General features: G+C 45.4%; 2 protein-coding genes and 1 long non-coding RNA gene across 3 annotated transcripts; 1 reads left to right on the top strand and 2 right to left on the bottom strand.

The window, feature by feature from the left end:
* Positions 1 to 135: 135 nt before the first annotated feature.
* Positions 136 to 1,794, bottom strand: selenoe (selenoprotein e). The gene is made up of 4 exons (XM_088376498.1): positions 1,635 to 1,794; positions 1,175 to 1,251; positions 824 to 902; positions 136 to 468 (listed from the first exon to the last, which is right to left on the bottom strand). Exons 1-4 carry the CDS (start codon positions 1,749 to 1,751, stop codon positions 325 to 327), a joined length of 417 nt encoding a protein of 138 aa, XP_088232624.1. The 5' UTR covers positions 1,752 to 1,794; the 3' UTR covers positions 136 to 324.
* Positions 156 to 1,938, top strand: LOC148397678 (uncharacterized). Its single transcript, XR_015858649.1, has 2 exons — positions 156 to 992; positions 1,609 to 1,938. It is a non-coding gene; the product is annotated as an uncharacterized LOC148397678 (long non-coding RNA).
* A 369-nt stretch (positions 1,939 to 2,307) lies between these two features.
* Positions 2,308 to 17,429, bottom strand: gak (cyclin G associated kinase). Its single transcript, XM_088376469.1, has 29 exons — positions 17,042 to 17,429; positions 15,768 to 15,829; positions 15,597 to 15,656; positions 15,408 to 15,522; positions 14,670 to 14,812; positions 14,327 to 14,452; positions 13,081 to 13,170; positions 12,622 to 12,757; positions 12,445 to 12,557; positions 11,217 to 11,322; positions 10,780 to 10,897; positions 9,909 to 9,958; positions 9,677 to 9,825; positions 9,438 to 9,560; positions 9,233 to 9,366; positions 8,965 to 9,159; positions 8,762 to 8,879; positions 8,291 to 8,370; positions 7,895 to 8,088; positions 7,593 to 7,760; positions 7,349 to 7,515; positions 6,638 to 6,842; positions 6,194 to 6,355; positions 5,996 to 6,130; positions 5,809 to 5,895; positions 5,388 to 5,657; positions 5,151 to 5,299; positions 4,694 to 4,870; positions 2,308 to 3,987 (listed from the first exon to the last, which is right to left on the bottom strand). The coding sequence occupies exons 1-29, from the start codon at positions 17,181 to 17,183 to the stop codon at positions 3,886 to 3,888; spliced, it is 3,876 nt and encodes a 1,291-aa protein (XP_088232595.1). The 5' UTR covers positions 17,184 to 17,429; the 3' UTR covers positions 2,308 to 3,885.
* Positions 17,430 to 18,062: the final 633 nt, after the last annotated feature.

Below are 18,062 nucleotides of genomic sequence, written 5' to 3'. Positions count from 1 at the left end.
AATTTTGTTCGTTTTGGTCCTTTATAAAACTACAGCTGAATTCAATTCATTTCATTTCTTCCTTGTATATAACTTTCTGGCTTCTGCTCACATCTTAGATTTATGTACAATAAATATTAAGCACGCTCAAGTATGTTGTTTTTTTTTTTTTTTAATTGGATCAGATACGTGAGGAATAAGCGTACGACGGGCGCGCACTGCGTCAGGCCAAGCGAGCCGTCAGAACGAAGCCGGGTTTTTGTATTTTGGGAACACCTTGAGGCTTCGTTCGTCATCAATGGCGTGTGCGAGACGCAGTGGCGGCGTTTGGCTTTCTGGGGTACGTCACAGCTCGTCACGCAGGGCATGCAAGGGGAAGTTCTGGAACTCCTCTGGCACTGCTTCGCCCTTCTGCGACCGCTTGTAGAAGCCAAGGGAGTCCAGTAGGGCAGCGATCTCCACCGCCTTCATACCTTTCACGCCAACCGTCTGCAAACAGAAAGAGACGCAAAACAATTTGTTTTTAAAAATAGTTTTACAGTATTAGGAGGGAAATCAAACAATTTTTGGAAGAAAAAAGTTTTCAAGCAGAAAAAAAAAATTGACTAACTTTTTTTTTTTTTTAGAACAGAAGTTGAAAATATATGGGCTAAATATTAAGCTTTTTTCTGACGTTCTATTCTTGTAAAATTATTTTGTGTAGATATGTTGCAGAAATCCAGCTTTCATAAAAGAAAAAAAAAGAAAGCTTCAGTTCTGGTATTGTTTGGATTTCTTAGCTAATACCCGCAGCCTTCCACCTCTCTGAATTTGAGTTGCCAAAAACGGGGGAGTTACAAATCACCTTCACGACCTCGCCCTTGTCATCATAAAAAATGAGTCGAGGGTCCACTTCTTCCGAAGAATCATACTCCAGGTTGTGACTGGAAGAGGAAACCTCGAATCAAGGAAACTTCGACTCGAACGCACCTCCGGTGCATGGTTTCAGAAACGATGACGCAAACAAAAGAAACGTACGTATTATTATTATTATTTTTTAAACATCGTAAACTATTTTGCATCATCATTTACTCGAGTAAATTCCATTTTCATTCGGCAGCATAAATGACCAAATGTGTTATGGCAAACATTTAAGACGACTTGCGTCTTGGAAAAAAAGATGTTTGTGAGGAAAAGGTGTTGACGAGAAGGATACTACAAAGCCCAGCGCTCCATCAGGAATTGATGGAGCTCGGGCATTTTCTTGATGCCTCATCCAACCACGCTGGGAGCCTGGAAAACAAACAAACAAACAAACAAACAAACAAACAAACAAACTTTACATCACCCATTTGATATATATTTGTGTGATTTTTAAATAATTAAGAATAATCCAATTCATCAAAAATAGAAAACTTGCATTTTTGGTATGAAAAATGATGTATTCACCTCATTAATACAGTACATCGCCGCTTATTGTGAGGAAAAACAATTCCGTTGGCCGGCAAAAAGCAAAAATCCGTGAATCATTGACCCACTTTAGAATTGCATCAGGAAAAATTAAAACAGAAAATATTTCATTTGTTTGGCATTCACTTACATGCACATTTGAACCGATTCAATATTTGGAGCCTTTCAACATTTTCCCAGGGCTGATTTGGATGTGGAGGACTCACCAGAAGTTTCCCCCGCGCAATGGTGATGTGACCGTCCGGTGCCGCCGTGGTTTCGATGTCGTTTCCCGTTGCCACCAAGACAAGGCCAAGGGTGAGCATCAACAAAGTGGGCAACATGATGTTGTCTCAGCTTCTCCGAGCTGCTTTGGCTCATGCCGACGTGTCCACCTGGTCTAAACTCGCATGGGCGAGACCACCTCGCATCATAGTTGGATTCCTTCCAATCCAAAACAAATTGTGTCAAATTGTGACATGACGAGCATCTGATAACTTTTTCGTGATTAAACGCACGAGTCTTCTTCAATTGGCTTAGCGTCTTGATCCTTGGCATCTTTAAGTTCTCATCATTTAAAAAGTCACCCGTCAAGCCTGAGTTGGTGAGATGGTCCACATTTGATGGTGTCAGAGGTGACATCTGGGTCCTTATCACCTTTTCCCACACAGCTTTGCACAAAGAAGCTTTCAAGAGCTTCCGAACGTACGTTTCCTTGTAAGCGATGCCAACGTATTCGCTCACAAATGGACAAAAACAATTTTGTCTTCCAATACATGAACGGCTCAAGTTGACAGAGTATTATAAATAAAGATGTATTGTATATTATTGTTAATTAGCTACGTACCATGAAGCTCAAGTAAAACGTGACTGAAAATGTGGTCGGTTTGTTACAAAAAATTGTTTTTGCCGTCAGAACTTTTAATGTTTTTTCATACATTCATATTCTCTTGTTATGACAATTTGATCCAGTAAAACACTGTATTGATGATTTCCATTCTTAAACTTACAATCATACTGGAAACACAAATTTAAAAATCTCAACAAAAAAGTAAAAAAAAAAAAAAAAAAAGATATGACAAGATAGGATATATATTTCTATATATATCTGTATTCATATTTGTAAAAAGCATATTTATAACCTTTGGGAAAAATCAAAGTGGTCCCACACACACCCTCTAATATATTATATGAAAATCTAATTGATGATTTTTTTCCAACTCTAATTTTTTTTTTTAATCAGGCACCAATAGAATGCAAAAAATAAACTGACGAATAATAATAATAATAAATAAGAAAGTGATTGGATTGGTCCTTGAGGTAAAAATGTGAACTAAAACGACGTCAACTAACAACAGTGTGATGTTATAAAACACGTACTCCCGTGCGGATCTGTCACTCGAATGTCATCTTCACAAAGTCACGAGATGGATGTTTTGTATTTACAATATTTATGCACACAATGGACCCTTCTGAAATATGAAACGCGAATCACACATCATGTTATGGTTGATCTATGTCATTCAAAAAACATCAGCCACGCCCGTTCACGAGTTAGCAAGAGATGCCAACAAGAGCGAGCTCCTGTCCAACATTCAGTGTACGTGGTTAGCAGTACGCCGTGCTACTTTGCCAACTTCACATTGTCAATCTTGGGAGGCATAGCTCCCAACTCAAGGCTTTGCCCTGTCAAAAGTAGCCTGACTGTTAATTAGAGTGCATGTGGTCGGCTGTTAATTGCTTCATCGTCAGAGTGCATCGAAAAAGCCCGATTGCTGCGGTGCGCCATTTAGGATAGCATGATGCTAACTGGATGCACACCTCCTTCATTATTTGTCACATTACGCTAACTATAAGCCGGATTGTTGAGGTGTAAGTAGTTAGCGGTAGCGCTAATGGAATGTTCGTCACTCTATCGCTAATGGCCTTATTATGAGCGGTTAGTCACGTAGCATAGCACGATTGGATGGCTATAGTAATAATAATTAAAAAAAAAGAGCACTTTTGTTTACGTGGGTCTGTTTTGTCGGAAAGTACCACTAGACTAACTAGCGTGAGTATGTGGCGTGTGTGTTTCACAATAGTGACTGGCAGACAAATCACATTGTTTGGCAGCCATTTTGAAGGCTTGTCTACAATACTGACAGGCACCAACAAAGCAGCTCCGTTTGTAAAATCCATTCGGATTTCTCAGCGTTCGGAAATTCCTCGCTCTTTTCACCATTCCTTGAATGTTGCAGAGCGTCAACGGTGTTGTTTTTTCGTTTGTATTTCCACAGATGTAGCAAGGACTTGGGGAGATTGTGAAGTGGAGTGAAAGACGGGCAGTGCAAAAAAAATACAAAACTAAACAAAAACAAAGAAGGCCCAATGTGGGCTCAGTCCCGTCCAATCATGCCCCGCGGGGTTAGATATATCTGTTCACAATGCAGTCCTCAGCCGGACCGTCTTTTTGTGTCACTTTTGTTGTCTTTTCTACTAAAAGAGGGCTTTGGATCCCTGGTTCTCAAACTCTGACCAGGCATCATTCAGCTCCATGAAGATCATCTTAGCGTAGTCCTCGTATGGCTTGCCAGTTGCCTGCGGGGTGATTCCGTTGATTCAAAAAGAGAGAGGAAGAGACAAAACAGGATTGAATGAATGCTTGTCATTAGAGGGGAAACAATTATCTGATTAACCCACGCCTAATCAAATGAACTGTTGATAAAGATGCATGGACCTTGCTTAATTTCAAATGGCCCAACCCCCTGAATTTCAACCTCTCATAAGGTTCGCGTTTTGAGATTTCTGCCGTCTTCCATTAGAGCAGACTGATTTGCGTTGTTTTTCTTTCTTCCAAAATGAAACACGGGCAAAAATCTTCTTTTGCTTTCCGATATAGAGTCAACCTTTTGACCCTTTTTCACCCCTGATGGATTTCTTACCAACCAAACCAGTAACTGCGTCATCGTCAATGTCCTGTTTTTGAGCAAAGTGATCTTTCTTTTAAAAATCCAAATTCTCAATCAAATTTGACCAACATTCAGGCCGCTCTGTATTTCTGTAAAATACCATTTTTGGGCGCTGCTAAAACCATTTGCTGCACAAGTTACAGCCGTTACCAACGCTGTATCATGAGCTCCTTGTGGGCGTTTTATTTTTGTATTTGTGTCTTGGACTAATTGTCTCGTTCAATGAACGGCTCTAAGTCTTCCCAACTTGCTCAGCTTAGTCAAAAAGGGGCACTCGCAAGCCAAGGGTCCATTGCAGGTCTCACGGCACGATACGTATTGTGTCCAAAGCGCACCTTATCTGGATGGACCACCAGGACGGCCTTCCTGTAGAACTTCTTCACCTGGTCGGGCGTCACCAGGTCGGCCATACCCACGGGCCTCCAGCGGCTCTCGCCCTCCCACAGCACCGTGTGCAGCGTGGACAGCAGCGCGCGGATGTTCCTCTCCTTGCCCTCGATCCAGTCTAAGATCTAAGGGGAGGGAGGTCAAGAGTCATCGGAAGGCACGTGACTGAGCCAAAGAGAACTCCAAACTCAAAGTTACAAACTGAAACAAAGAATACAAAGACATTTGCCAATGGATGGTCCCTTTTCAAGTTTTCCAAAAGTTTCCAAGAGGTTTTGCATGCCTGAAAAAGGAGGTCGCGTTATTGCAGTGCGCCGGAAATTCCGTTACATCTCGGTCGTTGTCAAAGGTTTTGAATCCACGCTTCCTTCTCAATCAAAAGTCACTCGGGAAGGGAAATTGTACCTGCAGTTTAAGCGGGTCCATTTCCTTTGTGAGCTCCTGCCTCCTCATTTCGGCGATGGTCCTGGGCCCTTTTTTATCCATCTTGGAGGAGAATCCCTGAGTGGACAGCAGGTCCCCAAAGTCGTCCTCCTTGACTTTGGGCTTGGGGCCTGCGTAACGGCAACGCAAGCGGCGAGAAAGAAATATTTTCAGAGCACATTGGCGGCACACGCACCAAACGTGACGGCGGGGAACTACCGAATCCCGGAGGCCGAACCCCTCTCTCCTCGCGACCCCCGATGACGCTGGGGAAGTTGAGGTTGTAGTTGGCCTTGGTGGTCTGAGGGCCAGCGCCCTGGGGGGGCGCAGACGCTTTGGGCGCAGAGCCGGGACCCGACTGCCAGGTCTTGTTGTGGCCCTGGGGGGCTTTGCCGGCTTGCCAGGACGCCGGACCTTGAGGCTGAGCTGAACTTGAAGAGGAGGGCAGTGGAGCCTTGCTAGGCTTGGAGAAGTTACCAGTGGTCGAACCTGGAACAAATGCATCACGTTCAATTTTTGGGGGGCGTATTCATTTTGGGGTAAATCCTATTTTACTTGCAGTTCCCACATCTTGGATATTCAAATCAAGGGGACATGGATAAGCGCTTTGGAAAGTGGATGGATGGATGCTAACACTTACTTGATAAATTGGAGCTTAAATTCCCCAAATCAGCAAAGGGATCGAAGGTCTGAGACTTGGCCTTGGACATGGAAGACATACTCGAAGCTACGAGCACACGAATATGGGAAGTTAGCCCCCGCCCCTCAAAACAAAAGGAAAAAATAAAAACTACCTGATGTATTCTCATACATTAGGTGATCCTTACCTGTGCTGACATAGGCGGGCCTGGCAGTGGAGTTCATGGCCGCCGACGTGCTGGCTGCCCAGCTGTCCCACCCGCCCAAGAGGTCCGGGTGACTGGCCGACGATGTCATCTTGGGAGCATTGTTACCTAATTGATCTGACAGCAAACACAAATAGGAACACGCCGGCATCATGCGCCAAAGGAACGGGCGTCACTCACTCAGGTTCAAGAGGCTGGCGTTGGAAGCGGAAGCGGCTTTGCTCTCAGACCCCATCAAGTCCCCAAACAGGTCGGGGCCAGAGGCCTGCCGGGACGAGCCCACGCTGGAGCCCACGCCGGAGCTGGAGCCCATCCCAAACGGGTCGAACGGGTCGCTTGTGGCTGCCCAAAAACACACACACGGTGCCCTGCATATTTACTGGACCGACAAATCCCAAAAAGGTCGGTATCAGTCCGACACCCCCGCTTTCGATAATTGCACATCCCTATATTGAACAAAATATCAATAAATGGGAGTTCAAACCAAAATTTGCCAGCACAACGTCACGCAAAATTCGGTGTAATTGAAAAGAGGCATCTAAAACTACATAAGCCCGGAGTTCAAATGACTTTTATGCCTGAAATATTGTAATTCAACCCAAATGTTCTCACAAAGATGCTTACGTTTGGAGTTGCTAAAGAACAAGTCCTCCTGGGTTGCCGTCGTGTGTTCGGCAGGTGGTGCAAACAGGTCGTTGAGAAGGTCGCCATGGCTAGACGAGGCCTTCAGGCCAGCGGCGGTCGTCGGCGGCGCTTGGAGTTCGGAGTTCAAACCTAAGAGATCGGCTGTGTTGTCGGCGGGTGAGTCCTCGGGAGATGGGATTGGAGTCTAGGAGGGAGGTGGGGTGTGCATTAGCTTCTCATGCTAGCAAGCAATATGCTTACACTGCTATGAATACTTAATTTGTTCTGACAGTGGCGGGCATGCTAGAGCCTATCCCAGCAGTCATCGGGCAGTAGGCGGGTGCAAACCTATACCAGTTGCCAGCCAATCGTAGAGCACACAGAGACCAAAAACCACGGGCAATTTGGAGATCTCAATCTGCCTACCGTGCATGTTTTTGGAGAAAACTGGAGTGCCCAGAGGAAACCCACGCGGGCACAGGAAGAACATGCAAATTCCACATGGTGAGGGCAGGAATGGAACCCTGCATTTCTGAACTGTGAGGTGGACGTGCCAAGCAGTGCCACCCTTCTATTACAATCAAGGTTGATTCATGTGATGTTGATTCCACAACGTTTAGATTTGGACCATCTGTGACTGGTGTGGAGCGTGAAGCTGCAAAGTGCCACGTTAGCTTCTCCCCGGAAAGCCTCAAGCGATATTTTGCGTACCTGGAAGTCGGCATCGAAGAGCGGCTCGCTGTTATCCCGCGCCGGAGGCTCCCCGCTGTGGGTCGAGCACGAGTAGGACTCTCCTTCCGACTGGTCACTCAGATCTTCCAGCTCATTCGAGGACCCGCCCGTTTGGATGCCTGATGTGTCTAGAGGCCCGCCGACATCTGACAGACACACACAGACAGGCTTATGAACAATTCAAAGTGTAGAAGCTTTTAAAGCACATGGAATGACCTCGCACCTTCCCAGTCCAGCGTCTGGAAGAAGTTGTTGGCGCCGGTGTCGCTGCTCACGGGAGAGTCCGTTTCCGAGGCGGTCGAGCTTTGCGAGGCTTGCGTGGGTTGCTGAGGCGGTTGACCGGCGTCATAGAACGCAGAGGATCCCGGCTGACGTGGCAGTTCCGGTTTACCTGCAGATCGTGAAAGGTGAGCAAATTCTTTCATTCTTCTACTGCCCGGCTCTTTTGACCTTAAATTGGTCCAAAAATGGCCAGCAGAGTTGAAAAACAACGTTGCTTCCAAAAGGTGTAATAGCGCCATCTACCAAATTTGCTGAGGATCTCTTGCTGCTCGTCGCGGGACGAAAAGAGGATCTTGGGGTTGAGGCCCTTGGTTTGAAAGCTGTCCCACGGCAGAGTCTTGGCGCTGGCTCGGTCCCGGGGCTCCACGTCAATGTCCAGGTTGACCTGGAACAAGTCCGGATATTTCTCCTGGATGTCGCAGGCGTCCAGGTCGTATCTGCCGGAAAGCAATGTCACGGCAGAAGAACAAAGATGCATTTTGTTGGGATCAAAAAGTCAAAGTTTTGAGATTAGAGACATTTCTCCCGTTACTGAGAACGAACCCTGCGCCAATAGTTTGTGTGATTTTTTTTCCTTTTAATTTTCTGGTGCAAAATAAGAAAACGTTTCAACGTAAAAAAAAGAAAATACTGACTTACTTGGCAAACTTCACAGTGGTAGCATTTCTGGGCACAAAGCCTGTGTGGAACTGGATCTGGAACATTTTCATGGAGGCCATCTGAAACAGCAAACGCAGTATATAAATGACTCCACCGAGGACGACAGAATGTTTTGGAAATTCCGCCACTGGGAGCGGCTTTCACCGAGGAAGATACGACGACGCTGGATCAAAAAGTATCAACGACCCTGCCGTCTTGCTTGGAAGTGCACACGTTCCAAAAAAGAAGTTTGCCCAAGGGATAAAAAAATGTGTTCATCATAACGGGACCAAAAAACTCTTTAGCGGACGTACCGAATTTATTCTAATTATCGCCCATATTCTAATAATCGCCCAGTGTGTGTTAGCAAAAAGTGTTCTCTATTAATCGCCCACCCCCCCGGTTGGACATAAACCTTCTCTAATTATCGCCCTGGGCGATAATTAGACTAAATACGGTATTCATTCTTGCCTTGGCCTGCAGACGTCCTCCCAGCGTGGACCTGGCGTGGTAGATCACCACCAGCACGTCTCCTTGGACGGTCACGTTGAGAGGAATCTCCGCTCGTCCGTCCTCCATTTTAAAATCCCTGTAAATGGAACATGAGCTTCACACTGCTGAAACATTTTATTCCATTCCATGCTTGCTTGAAAAGAAACCAAACGCAGACATACTTCATCCGGTCATACTCCTGCGAGGTGGTGAGGACCCTCTCGTCGCCGACGTAGACCTCGCAGAAGGGCCGACAGCCATTGCGCTGCTTGTTAAACAGCGGCACGGGCGTCATGGTGATGGCGTGGATGAGAACGGGCTTGCCGTGCGGGACGATGGGCTCCTCCGCCATCATGTCACACATGTACTCGATGTACCTGCGCAAATCAGCCGGCTGTCACGGCGCCGTAACGGAAAGGGGACACAAACGCGGGGCAGCGGTGGCACCACCTCTTGTGAGATGGGGCTATACCGGGCGGGCACCGCTTCATGGAGAACATGTAGACGGCCGCTTCGGCCGTGGTGAAGAGGCGGCAGAAGCACAGGAAGGAGCAAACGGCCACGGCGGACGCTGCCCTGCCGTCCTGCGGCAAAAACAGACGACGCTGCACACAAAAGTCAAGAGCAGCGCGGCCACCTTCTGGCGCCTGCTTACCAGGCAGTGGATCACGCAGATGTTCCTCTGGTCCTGCTTGAGCCACTGGTGCATGTTCTTGCACACGCTGTACAGACTGCGCAGGTGGGGAGAGCGGCGAACCTGCCAGTTGCATTCCGAGACCTAGGCCGGGAAAACACGGAGGACGCCGTTTGCGCACAATCGGAACAATCGACATCAACCAACTTGTCTATTAATCGACAAAATAATCGACAGCAGAGCTTGCGCAGGCTGCCCACCCGATTGTGGAAGCGGGACGGCCTGTAGGAGCGCCTGGAGAGGTTGTAGACGGCGTAGTGTCCTGGGTGCCGCGAATCCAGAAATAGGCGCACGTCCTCGATATTATTCTTTATAGCAGACTCCACCCCTTCGGCCGGGAAAGACATGACTGCATACAGATGCAAACTTTACTTGTGAGACGAAAAAAGGGAAGGAAATATTGAACAGGTGAGTTCCCGACCGAAAACTAACCTGCTATTCTCGAGGTGATGTAGGAGATATCTAGGTCACCTTTGGCGTAGCTGTAAAACAAAGGGCAGGGTCGCAGAGGTGGACAAAAAAAAAAAAGTGCTTCAAACATCCTCCCTGCATATGACCGCGACAGCCATATTAAGTAACACACTGCGGGTCAAAGTGACCCGTTTTAAAGCCGAACAACTGGCCCGGCACTCCCGATACATTGCGAGTCAAAGGAACCCGAGTTCAGGTCATTGCGAAACGTGGACATCCAGAGGCATAATTCTCGTTTTGTCGGTTGTCAGGAGTACAAATAATGCACCCGGGTCACTTTGAAATTGTAAAATGTCTTTTAACCGGGTCAGTTTGAAAGTTAGCATGCATCATTATGTGACGTGGAGTTAGGACACTGCTTGGTTAGCAATCATTCATGCATTGACGCACGTCTCTTCTTCGTCTTGAGGGGAGGCACATTATGCCGCTTCAAATCAAATGACAAAAACCTCAAACGATTGATCCTCGTTATGATTGCGGAGCACGCGCAAATTAGCAGTTATTTTGCAGACATTACAAATGCAACAGAGTTGAACTAAATCAAACACACGCTCAGACTACAGGAGCTTGGCCGAGGCTCAATGTTTACCTTGGGTTGCTAGCAGATGGAGACATGGTGAGGGATTGAACGGAGAGAAAAAAGGAAAAACAAATAACATAAAATGACCAAAACAAATACCAAGGGTGAAAAACAATGAATTCATCCAAACAGGAGGAGAACAGTGGAAAACCTTCAGACTTTGATTTGCACTCTGGCATAAGGAGCCGGGAGGAAACAGTGGCGGCGACGTCCATGTTAGATCGGTCGATAAAAGACAAACAAGCATCTTACCTGGCTACGGACTGGATAACCTTGGAGGAGGTATCCTTGATGTTGGTCAGGAAGCGCTCGGTTCCTCCCTTGAGGATGTCCAGGAAGCCGCTACCCGACTGGTCGGGATCGTAAATGCCTTTATCGTATGAGTTTAGGGAAAATGTGGGCAAAATTATCAAACCGATCTCTTACTTATTATTAGCATGACAATGGTGTACAGTCTAAATGTATTTTTTTTCCACCAAATAGACAACATGTCAAAGAAACTGGTTTTAGCGATTCATCAATTAGCAATTTATACAAAGAGTTTTTATTTGTACAGATTTGATTATTTATAAATGAGTAGACCCAACAAGTGCCACGCCTACAAGCAGACTGTCTATCATCCCCATCACCATAGAAAGCATTTAAAAACAATTCTAAATCCCATTATGGACAAAAGAAATAGCGCTCACCTGCATTGTTGTGTTGTATCTGCGAGGGGGCCGTGACCGTCGTCGCCGCCGTCGATGCTGCCGCCGCCGCCCCGTTACTTCCGAATCCTCCATTCTGCTCCAGGAGCTGCAGACATTCATATCCGTCATACATGGGACGCCAGCAGTAGTAGGCAGTCAACATCATGCCCTTCCAAAAGTTTCTTTCAACGCTAACAAAATCCCGAGACGACGATCGGCGCTATCTACTCCGCTTTCCTTGCACTCGACCGTGTCGTCGAAGGGAGTTCATGAGGAGGCGGAGGACAATAATCTTCTTACGGGCAGCAGGGAAACCCCTTAACGCTAATCAGATTAGCCTTCTTCCCTTCGAAGGAGGCTGCTACGGACAGAATCGGGAGCTGGAAAGTAGCGTTTCTCAAAATGAGGCCCGCGAGCCGCAAAACAGAGTGGCGCCTCCACACACCAGTGACCCCATTTAGCAATTTTCCAACATAAAAATTAGAAGCAAACAACCGCCTCATTTTGCGTCGTCTAAATCTGTTGAGCTCAATCATAATTGGGGTCTTTAAGCAGCTGATCTCAGAACACAAATAGTAGAGCAACATATTTAAATAAACAGGCATATATTCTTTATCCTCGATGATGGACAAATAATAAAAAGACAAAATTGTGTCTAATCCGCACGCACCAGGAAGAGTCGCTTCATGCCCATAGAACTGAGCAAAACTGTGGTAAAAATGTTTCAGTCTATGTCCTTTCAGTAGCCTCTCCTCAAATTTGTTTTTTCTTGAGTTAAAATGTGATTCGATAATTAATGCAATTTCTTTTTATAAATATGGACCTTCTATTGTGCTCATTTTTACGAGAACTCTTCAGTAGAGTTATTTATATAGACGGACGGCCCCTATCAATTATCTAAGCTTACGACTGTGTATATAATGGCTACAAAGTGGAGGCTTTCTGACCTTGAAATCAGCTTAACATAAATGGCAACTTTGGTGGAGGATTTGCTCATTAATGAAGTGGCATAATTTGGGATAAGGATCGTGGCTCAACTGCTAAATGTGAGGCACCATGCCGAGCGGGCGTGAAGACGGGGGTTCGAGCGGGGATTTATTTGCATTTCAATCGGTGCGGCGATTCAAGCGTGCTTCCATGTTGGTGACAAATGACTTTGCTGATTTGCTAACAAGTGCAGCGCCATAACAAAAATGAATGAGCGACCATTCCGAAAAGGTGACACTACCTCTGTGATGGGGGACTTGGGGTTGACGTTTCGGGCCGCCGCTATTTCCTGAAGCTGGTTGACCACTTCTGTGATGGAGAGCCGCTCCCCAGGATTCACTTTCAACATGGAGCCTGCCAAGGGAAGAGGGGTACTGCCACGTGCTTCCAGTACCGACTCTAGACGCGGCGCACTTACGAATGAGATTGTGGTAGACTGTGTACTTGGTGTCGTTCTGCGGCACGGAGTACTTCCCGTTGACGATCTGCAGCTTGGCGCCTTCCTCGAACGGGTGTTGCTTGAAACACAACAGGTAGAGGATGCAGCCCAGGGCCTGTATGGGGCAGGAAAAATTAGGCATGGGGAATTCATTGATTACTCATGTATCCGCTTCCTTGCTGATTGTCGTAGGATGGGATACAAATTTGCTTCAACTGGAGATGGATGGATGGATGGATGGATGGATGGATGGATGGATGGATGGATGGATGGATGGATGGATGGATGGATGGATGGATGGATGGATGGATGGATGGATGGATGGATGGATGGATGCATAGGGTGGGTGGTTAGATGGGTGGGTATGGGTCTGTTGACATTGAAATCTGTTGGTTTTGTGCTCAGGTGATTAAACACAAGGTAAAACGGAGGTCTGACCCAGATGTCTTGCTTCTCATTGATGGGATAGTTGGAGTACAGGTCGATCATTTCCGGTGTGCGGTATGCCGGAGTGGTGTTCCTTGTGATCTACGGACAGACAGGCAGACAAACAGAGGTGTGTACGCGCACACATGAACACACACAGGTACACACTGTAAGGTTGCTAAATCCAAAGCAACTGCTCCAGAAGACTTCAGCTCAGAGAGCCACACGGTCGTCTTTACTTAGACCTAGCATATGTAAAATCAATCCAATCAAATTCAGCAAAGGTAACTGCTAACAAATAGCAAAAATGGTGAGGTGGAAATAAAAGGCCAAAGTCCTGAATGAGGGGAACAACGCGAGGTTACAATGGTTTAACCGTGGTGGTCCAATAAAAGCGTGTGTGTGTGTTATCAGCGTGACGGATGTGCGCACGTCTTAACAGGTTTACAAACACAATCTCGGGGCACATTTCGTTGGGGTCAAAGCCGCACAAAACATCATGGACCGCCCGCTCGGTTATTCAATCAACAGCGAGCCTGGTGCTTGTCAATGTGATTTCTCCTACGGGTGCGGCGGTCATGAGGGAGGGGGGGGAAACTTCATGGTTATTTAATGGCAGCAAACGACCTTTTCTTTTCGTATACGTTTCAGAACTTGCAATCGGGGGGGGAAAAAAAAAACATATTTTGATATTTTTTCTTTCGGTCTTTTATTCTAATTGTAAGAAGTATACATAATCAAATATCTATGCCATACTAATAATTCTATATATACACATTTTAGAATGTAAAAATAAATGACAAAATATATAGCAAAACTACGATCTAATAACTTAACGCATTGATTTAACTGAACAGATTAAATAATTATAAAGTATTAATTTAGAGCAAAACACAATACACTGCGGTACGATACAATATTAAGTACATATTTCATTAGACGGACATCTTTTGTATTTATAATTATGCGTGGATAATTATGAAGAGAGGGAAATACGATCTAAATTTAAACTTCAAAGTCATTTTTGAGTAGAAACGTGTAGAAAAGGGTGTACTTAATAACAATATGATCATTTCGACGGGATTATTTTCTTTTCTTTCTCAGCATTGTTGTTAGGCTGCTTTGCCATTCATATACTTGACCACCAATGCTTTTGAAGTGGACTTTGTTTTTTTGGAATCAATTCGAGACTATCCCCAAACGTTGAATCACAGTGCCGTTAAAATGTGGGCAAAGAAGCGTGAGGTCGCGCACGTACCTCGTCCTCCACCATGGACCTCTTCTGTGCTGACCAGCTGTAGTCGGGGTCGTGAGCCACGCTGGTGGCACTGCCAAAGTCGCACAGTTTGACGGTGCCTTGGTTACTAATCAGCAGGTTCTCAATCTGCAAGCGAGAGATGGCGACATGGCTCAAACCATTGTTAGGAATTACTAGTGATTCGCTCTGAGCAAAAATTACCACAACATACTTAGATAGGATTTTGACAAACCAAAAAAAAAAAAAAAGGTCTGAAATTTAAAAAAATGATCAACTGTGGTCAGTTTCTTGAGATGTGCGACGCGGTGTGTGTGCAAAAGGTGATGTCATTGTTGAGGCCCACCTTGAGGTCTCTGTGGATGACATGGGGCTTCTGCTTGTGCAGGTGCTGCACGGCACGACACGTCTGGTAGAAAACCTTCAGCACCGTGTCGCAGGAGACGGGGGCGCGCTGCTCCACTCGCCGAAGGAAGTCCACCAGCTGGCCTGAGGGTGAGACCAAATGTTTGCAGGGTCCCCATTACCTTCTGTCTCAGTGGCGTTGAAACACAGTAGCAACACGCAGAAGACAGACAAAAATCTGTATTTGGCGTTTACTACCACCTACAGGACTGGAGAGGAACAGCACTGCACTGCGCAGAGGACAACAAATTGATTCGGTGTAGAGACCATGAACGAGAGCAGCCCAAAGAAGAAGAGGATTGTTCTAGGTGTTATGGGACTACAAAAATTGTTTTTTTTTTTTTTTAAATTTATGATATATTGTTTAAAATGCTCAGCAGAATTTTATTCCATCAAATATCGGAATTAAAAAAATACGGGTATAGAATACTGAGCTGTTGTGACCCATCTTCTTTGCGTAAATTCGTATGTATATATTATCCTTGCCCCCCTGGTGGCCCAGGCACAAACACAAGATGGCGCACCACGTCGATGCTGCAACGATTTCATGTTGTTTCATTCCAAACAGGAGATAAAAGTTGCCCTCGAAAGCAGTCATATTCAAACGTCAGAAAACGGGTGAAGGTTCAGCCAAGCCACAGACGGCCGGAAAAGAGGAAGTCACGACTCATGGACGTACCTTTGCAGAGTTCAGTGAGGATGAGGAACTCGGCCTGACCCGTGTCCGACTCCTCTTTGCCAATGGAGGCGGCAGAGCAGAACTGGACCACGTTGGGGTGCCCCGACAGCTTTTTCTGCAAAGGCCGACCGGGAAAGTTTTTACAAACTTTGAATTTTCAGATTTCGAAAGTAAGGGTGGCGGGCGTACCATGAAGCAAATTTCCTGGATTATTTCCTTGTTCTTCTCATCCTCGTTGGACAAAAGTCGCTGGAGTAAAACCCAAAAGCAGAATTTGACATGTCACGCTCACAAGGTATAAAAGCGGAATGAATCCGGATTAAAACACGGAAGGCTTGTATTCAACAAGTTTCCTCTGACCTTCAGAGCATAGTCTTTGCCACTGCTGACGTCTTGGGCTTCGTAGACAAATGCGAAGCCGCCTGCGGAAAGCACATTGTTAACGATTCTCCCCACTTTCTTCGTCAATGTTGCTTTAATTCTTCTGATTCTGATTTTTGGTTTCACTCCTATTCTTCATTTTTGTTTTAATTCTTACCATTAGTCATTGTATTTTTTTAATAAGAAAATTGGCCGTAATCTTCTCTTTTTCTTTTCTTTTTAACATGACCTGGTTGTGTTCGTTCTTTCTCTACATCTTTGCTACTTTAGATCTCACTCCATCTCACTTAAATAAACTCTAAAATGCATTCACCCCAACCTTGTTGCCTTATTTCTTATCGTATTGAGTTGCGATAACCCTGCTTCTCTATTACTTGATTGATTGATTGATTGATTTAACTTTATTCATCCCACAGCGGGGAAATTCACTTGTCACAGCAGCGCACACGAGTGCAAGAATAATACGAGTGCAAGAATAAAGCAAGGGCCAAAATTTCAAAAAAAGGGTAAATAACAGACAAGGACAAACACAACTTTACTTTAATTGTTATAGTTTCTTATTTGTGTTTGTCTATCTAGCCCTGGGATCGGCTACTTAAATGTTGGAGGGGCCCCCATTTTTTCTTCAGTGTTACTGGAGGGGCAGCATAGGATCACACATTCCCCAACCTGTTGAATGGCAGCGGGCTGCTAGTTGTCATCATCCCTGATCTAGCCTATAAAGGTCAGCTTTGGAGATGACATGTCTATTCTGTAGGACTTTTGAAGGAACCCTTAACAAAAAAGGGCTATGATTGACGATTGAGATGTTGGCAAAGCTTTTGTGTACTCAATTCAACATGATTCAATGGCTCCCAAATTCTAGGAGATGGTGTCCAAAGAATGTGAATGGCTATGTCCGGAATTAATCGTAGGTTGGGGAAGAAGGGGAAAAAAAGAAAAAGAAGACAATCAGTTGAATTCGTGAACAGTGGCGCACGAATATAAAGCTTCACTTTGCAGACAGCTAGATTTTCCTGCAAAACAAACATCATCAGCAGTTTGGAGTTCAAGTTGTCACGCAGTCCTGTTGGTAGACAGTCAAACCGATGCAATTGCCCCAAAGTTTAGTTTATTGCTGCATATCTACTTAAAAATACGCGCTAACGTAACTGTCATTTATCGGCAACTGAATAAATTGTTAGCAAGTTAGCTTCCCGGCTGCGAGTTAGCACGAGTCCACTGTCAATGAACGAGAATGTGTATTCCTTTACCTTCCGCAATCACCCGCTTGATCCGCAGTTTCATGTCACCCAACTCGACCATCTGCCCCACAAAGTCATTCTGGTCCCGACTTGCCGCTCCGACCGAGCCGGGCCCGGCGAGGAAATCCAGCGCCGATTGGAACAGTGACATTTTGTCCAATTTTTCTTTTTTCTTTCAGCCTTCTTCTTCTTTCAAGGTGCACCAAACGGCCGACCAGGGACAGCTCAGGGTGTGGGGGACGTTGGCGACGCCGACGGAGGTCCGACCGGACTCGATGATAGATCGTTTAGAAGAGTTGAAAATCTGCTGACATTTTCTTCCTGTTGAGGTGTTGACGACGAAAGGCCGCAGCCATCACTCCATTCTAGCTAGAGACTACTTCCGGGATGCCTGGTGATGTCACGACACGAGCTGATCACGTGAGTGACCTATGGTCACGTGAGCGGAAGTAAGAAAAATCAAGCTAAATCGGGTCTTGCAAATGGTGTACGCATAATCCTTTTTTATTTTTATTTTTAACCCTGAGATGCACTAATGACTTTAGCCTACACTCTTCCATAAGTGGGTCAAAAATGACCCATATTATGTGTTTTAAATGCCATTTTTGTAATTTTGGTTGAGAGTAATTCACTTCTATGATATTAGGTATTATATTTATGATCATACAGCAATGATTCAATAGTCAGAAGTGGAATCGAACCCGCACCCTCCTAACTGTGATGCAGACATGCTAACCAGTGCGCCACCAAACCGCTACCCACTTATGCATGTAAGGGTTAAATTAAAAGAAAATGATCACTTTCAAAAAAAAAGGTTAGGGACTTGCATTTCTGGGTCGAGCTAGAGTCGGGTTTGTGTTCCTTTTTCTTTGTCTCCAAATTGACCTTTTTTATTAGGAAAATGACTGAGGAAAAGCTACTATAGATCTTCATTCATGTAAATTATGACAAGATTCAAAAAAAAGAAGTTTTTTTTTTTTTTTTCATTTCAGTATGTACCCATCCATTTTCTGAATCACTTCTCATGAGG

This window comes from Syngnathus floridae, chromosome 5 (genome assembly GCF_059516105.1).
Source record: "Syngnathus floridae isolate MCC-2025c chromosome 5, RoL_Sflo_1.0, whole genome shotgun sequence".
Taxonomy (NCBI): Eukaryota; Metazoa; Chordata; class Actinopteri; order Syngnathiformes; family Syngnathidae; genus Syngnathus; species Syngnathus floridae.
The sequence above is the reverse complement of the archived record's forward strand: the minus strand, read 5'-3'. Positions and strand labels throughout refer to the sequence as shown.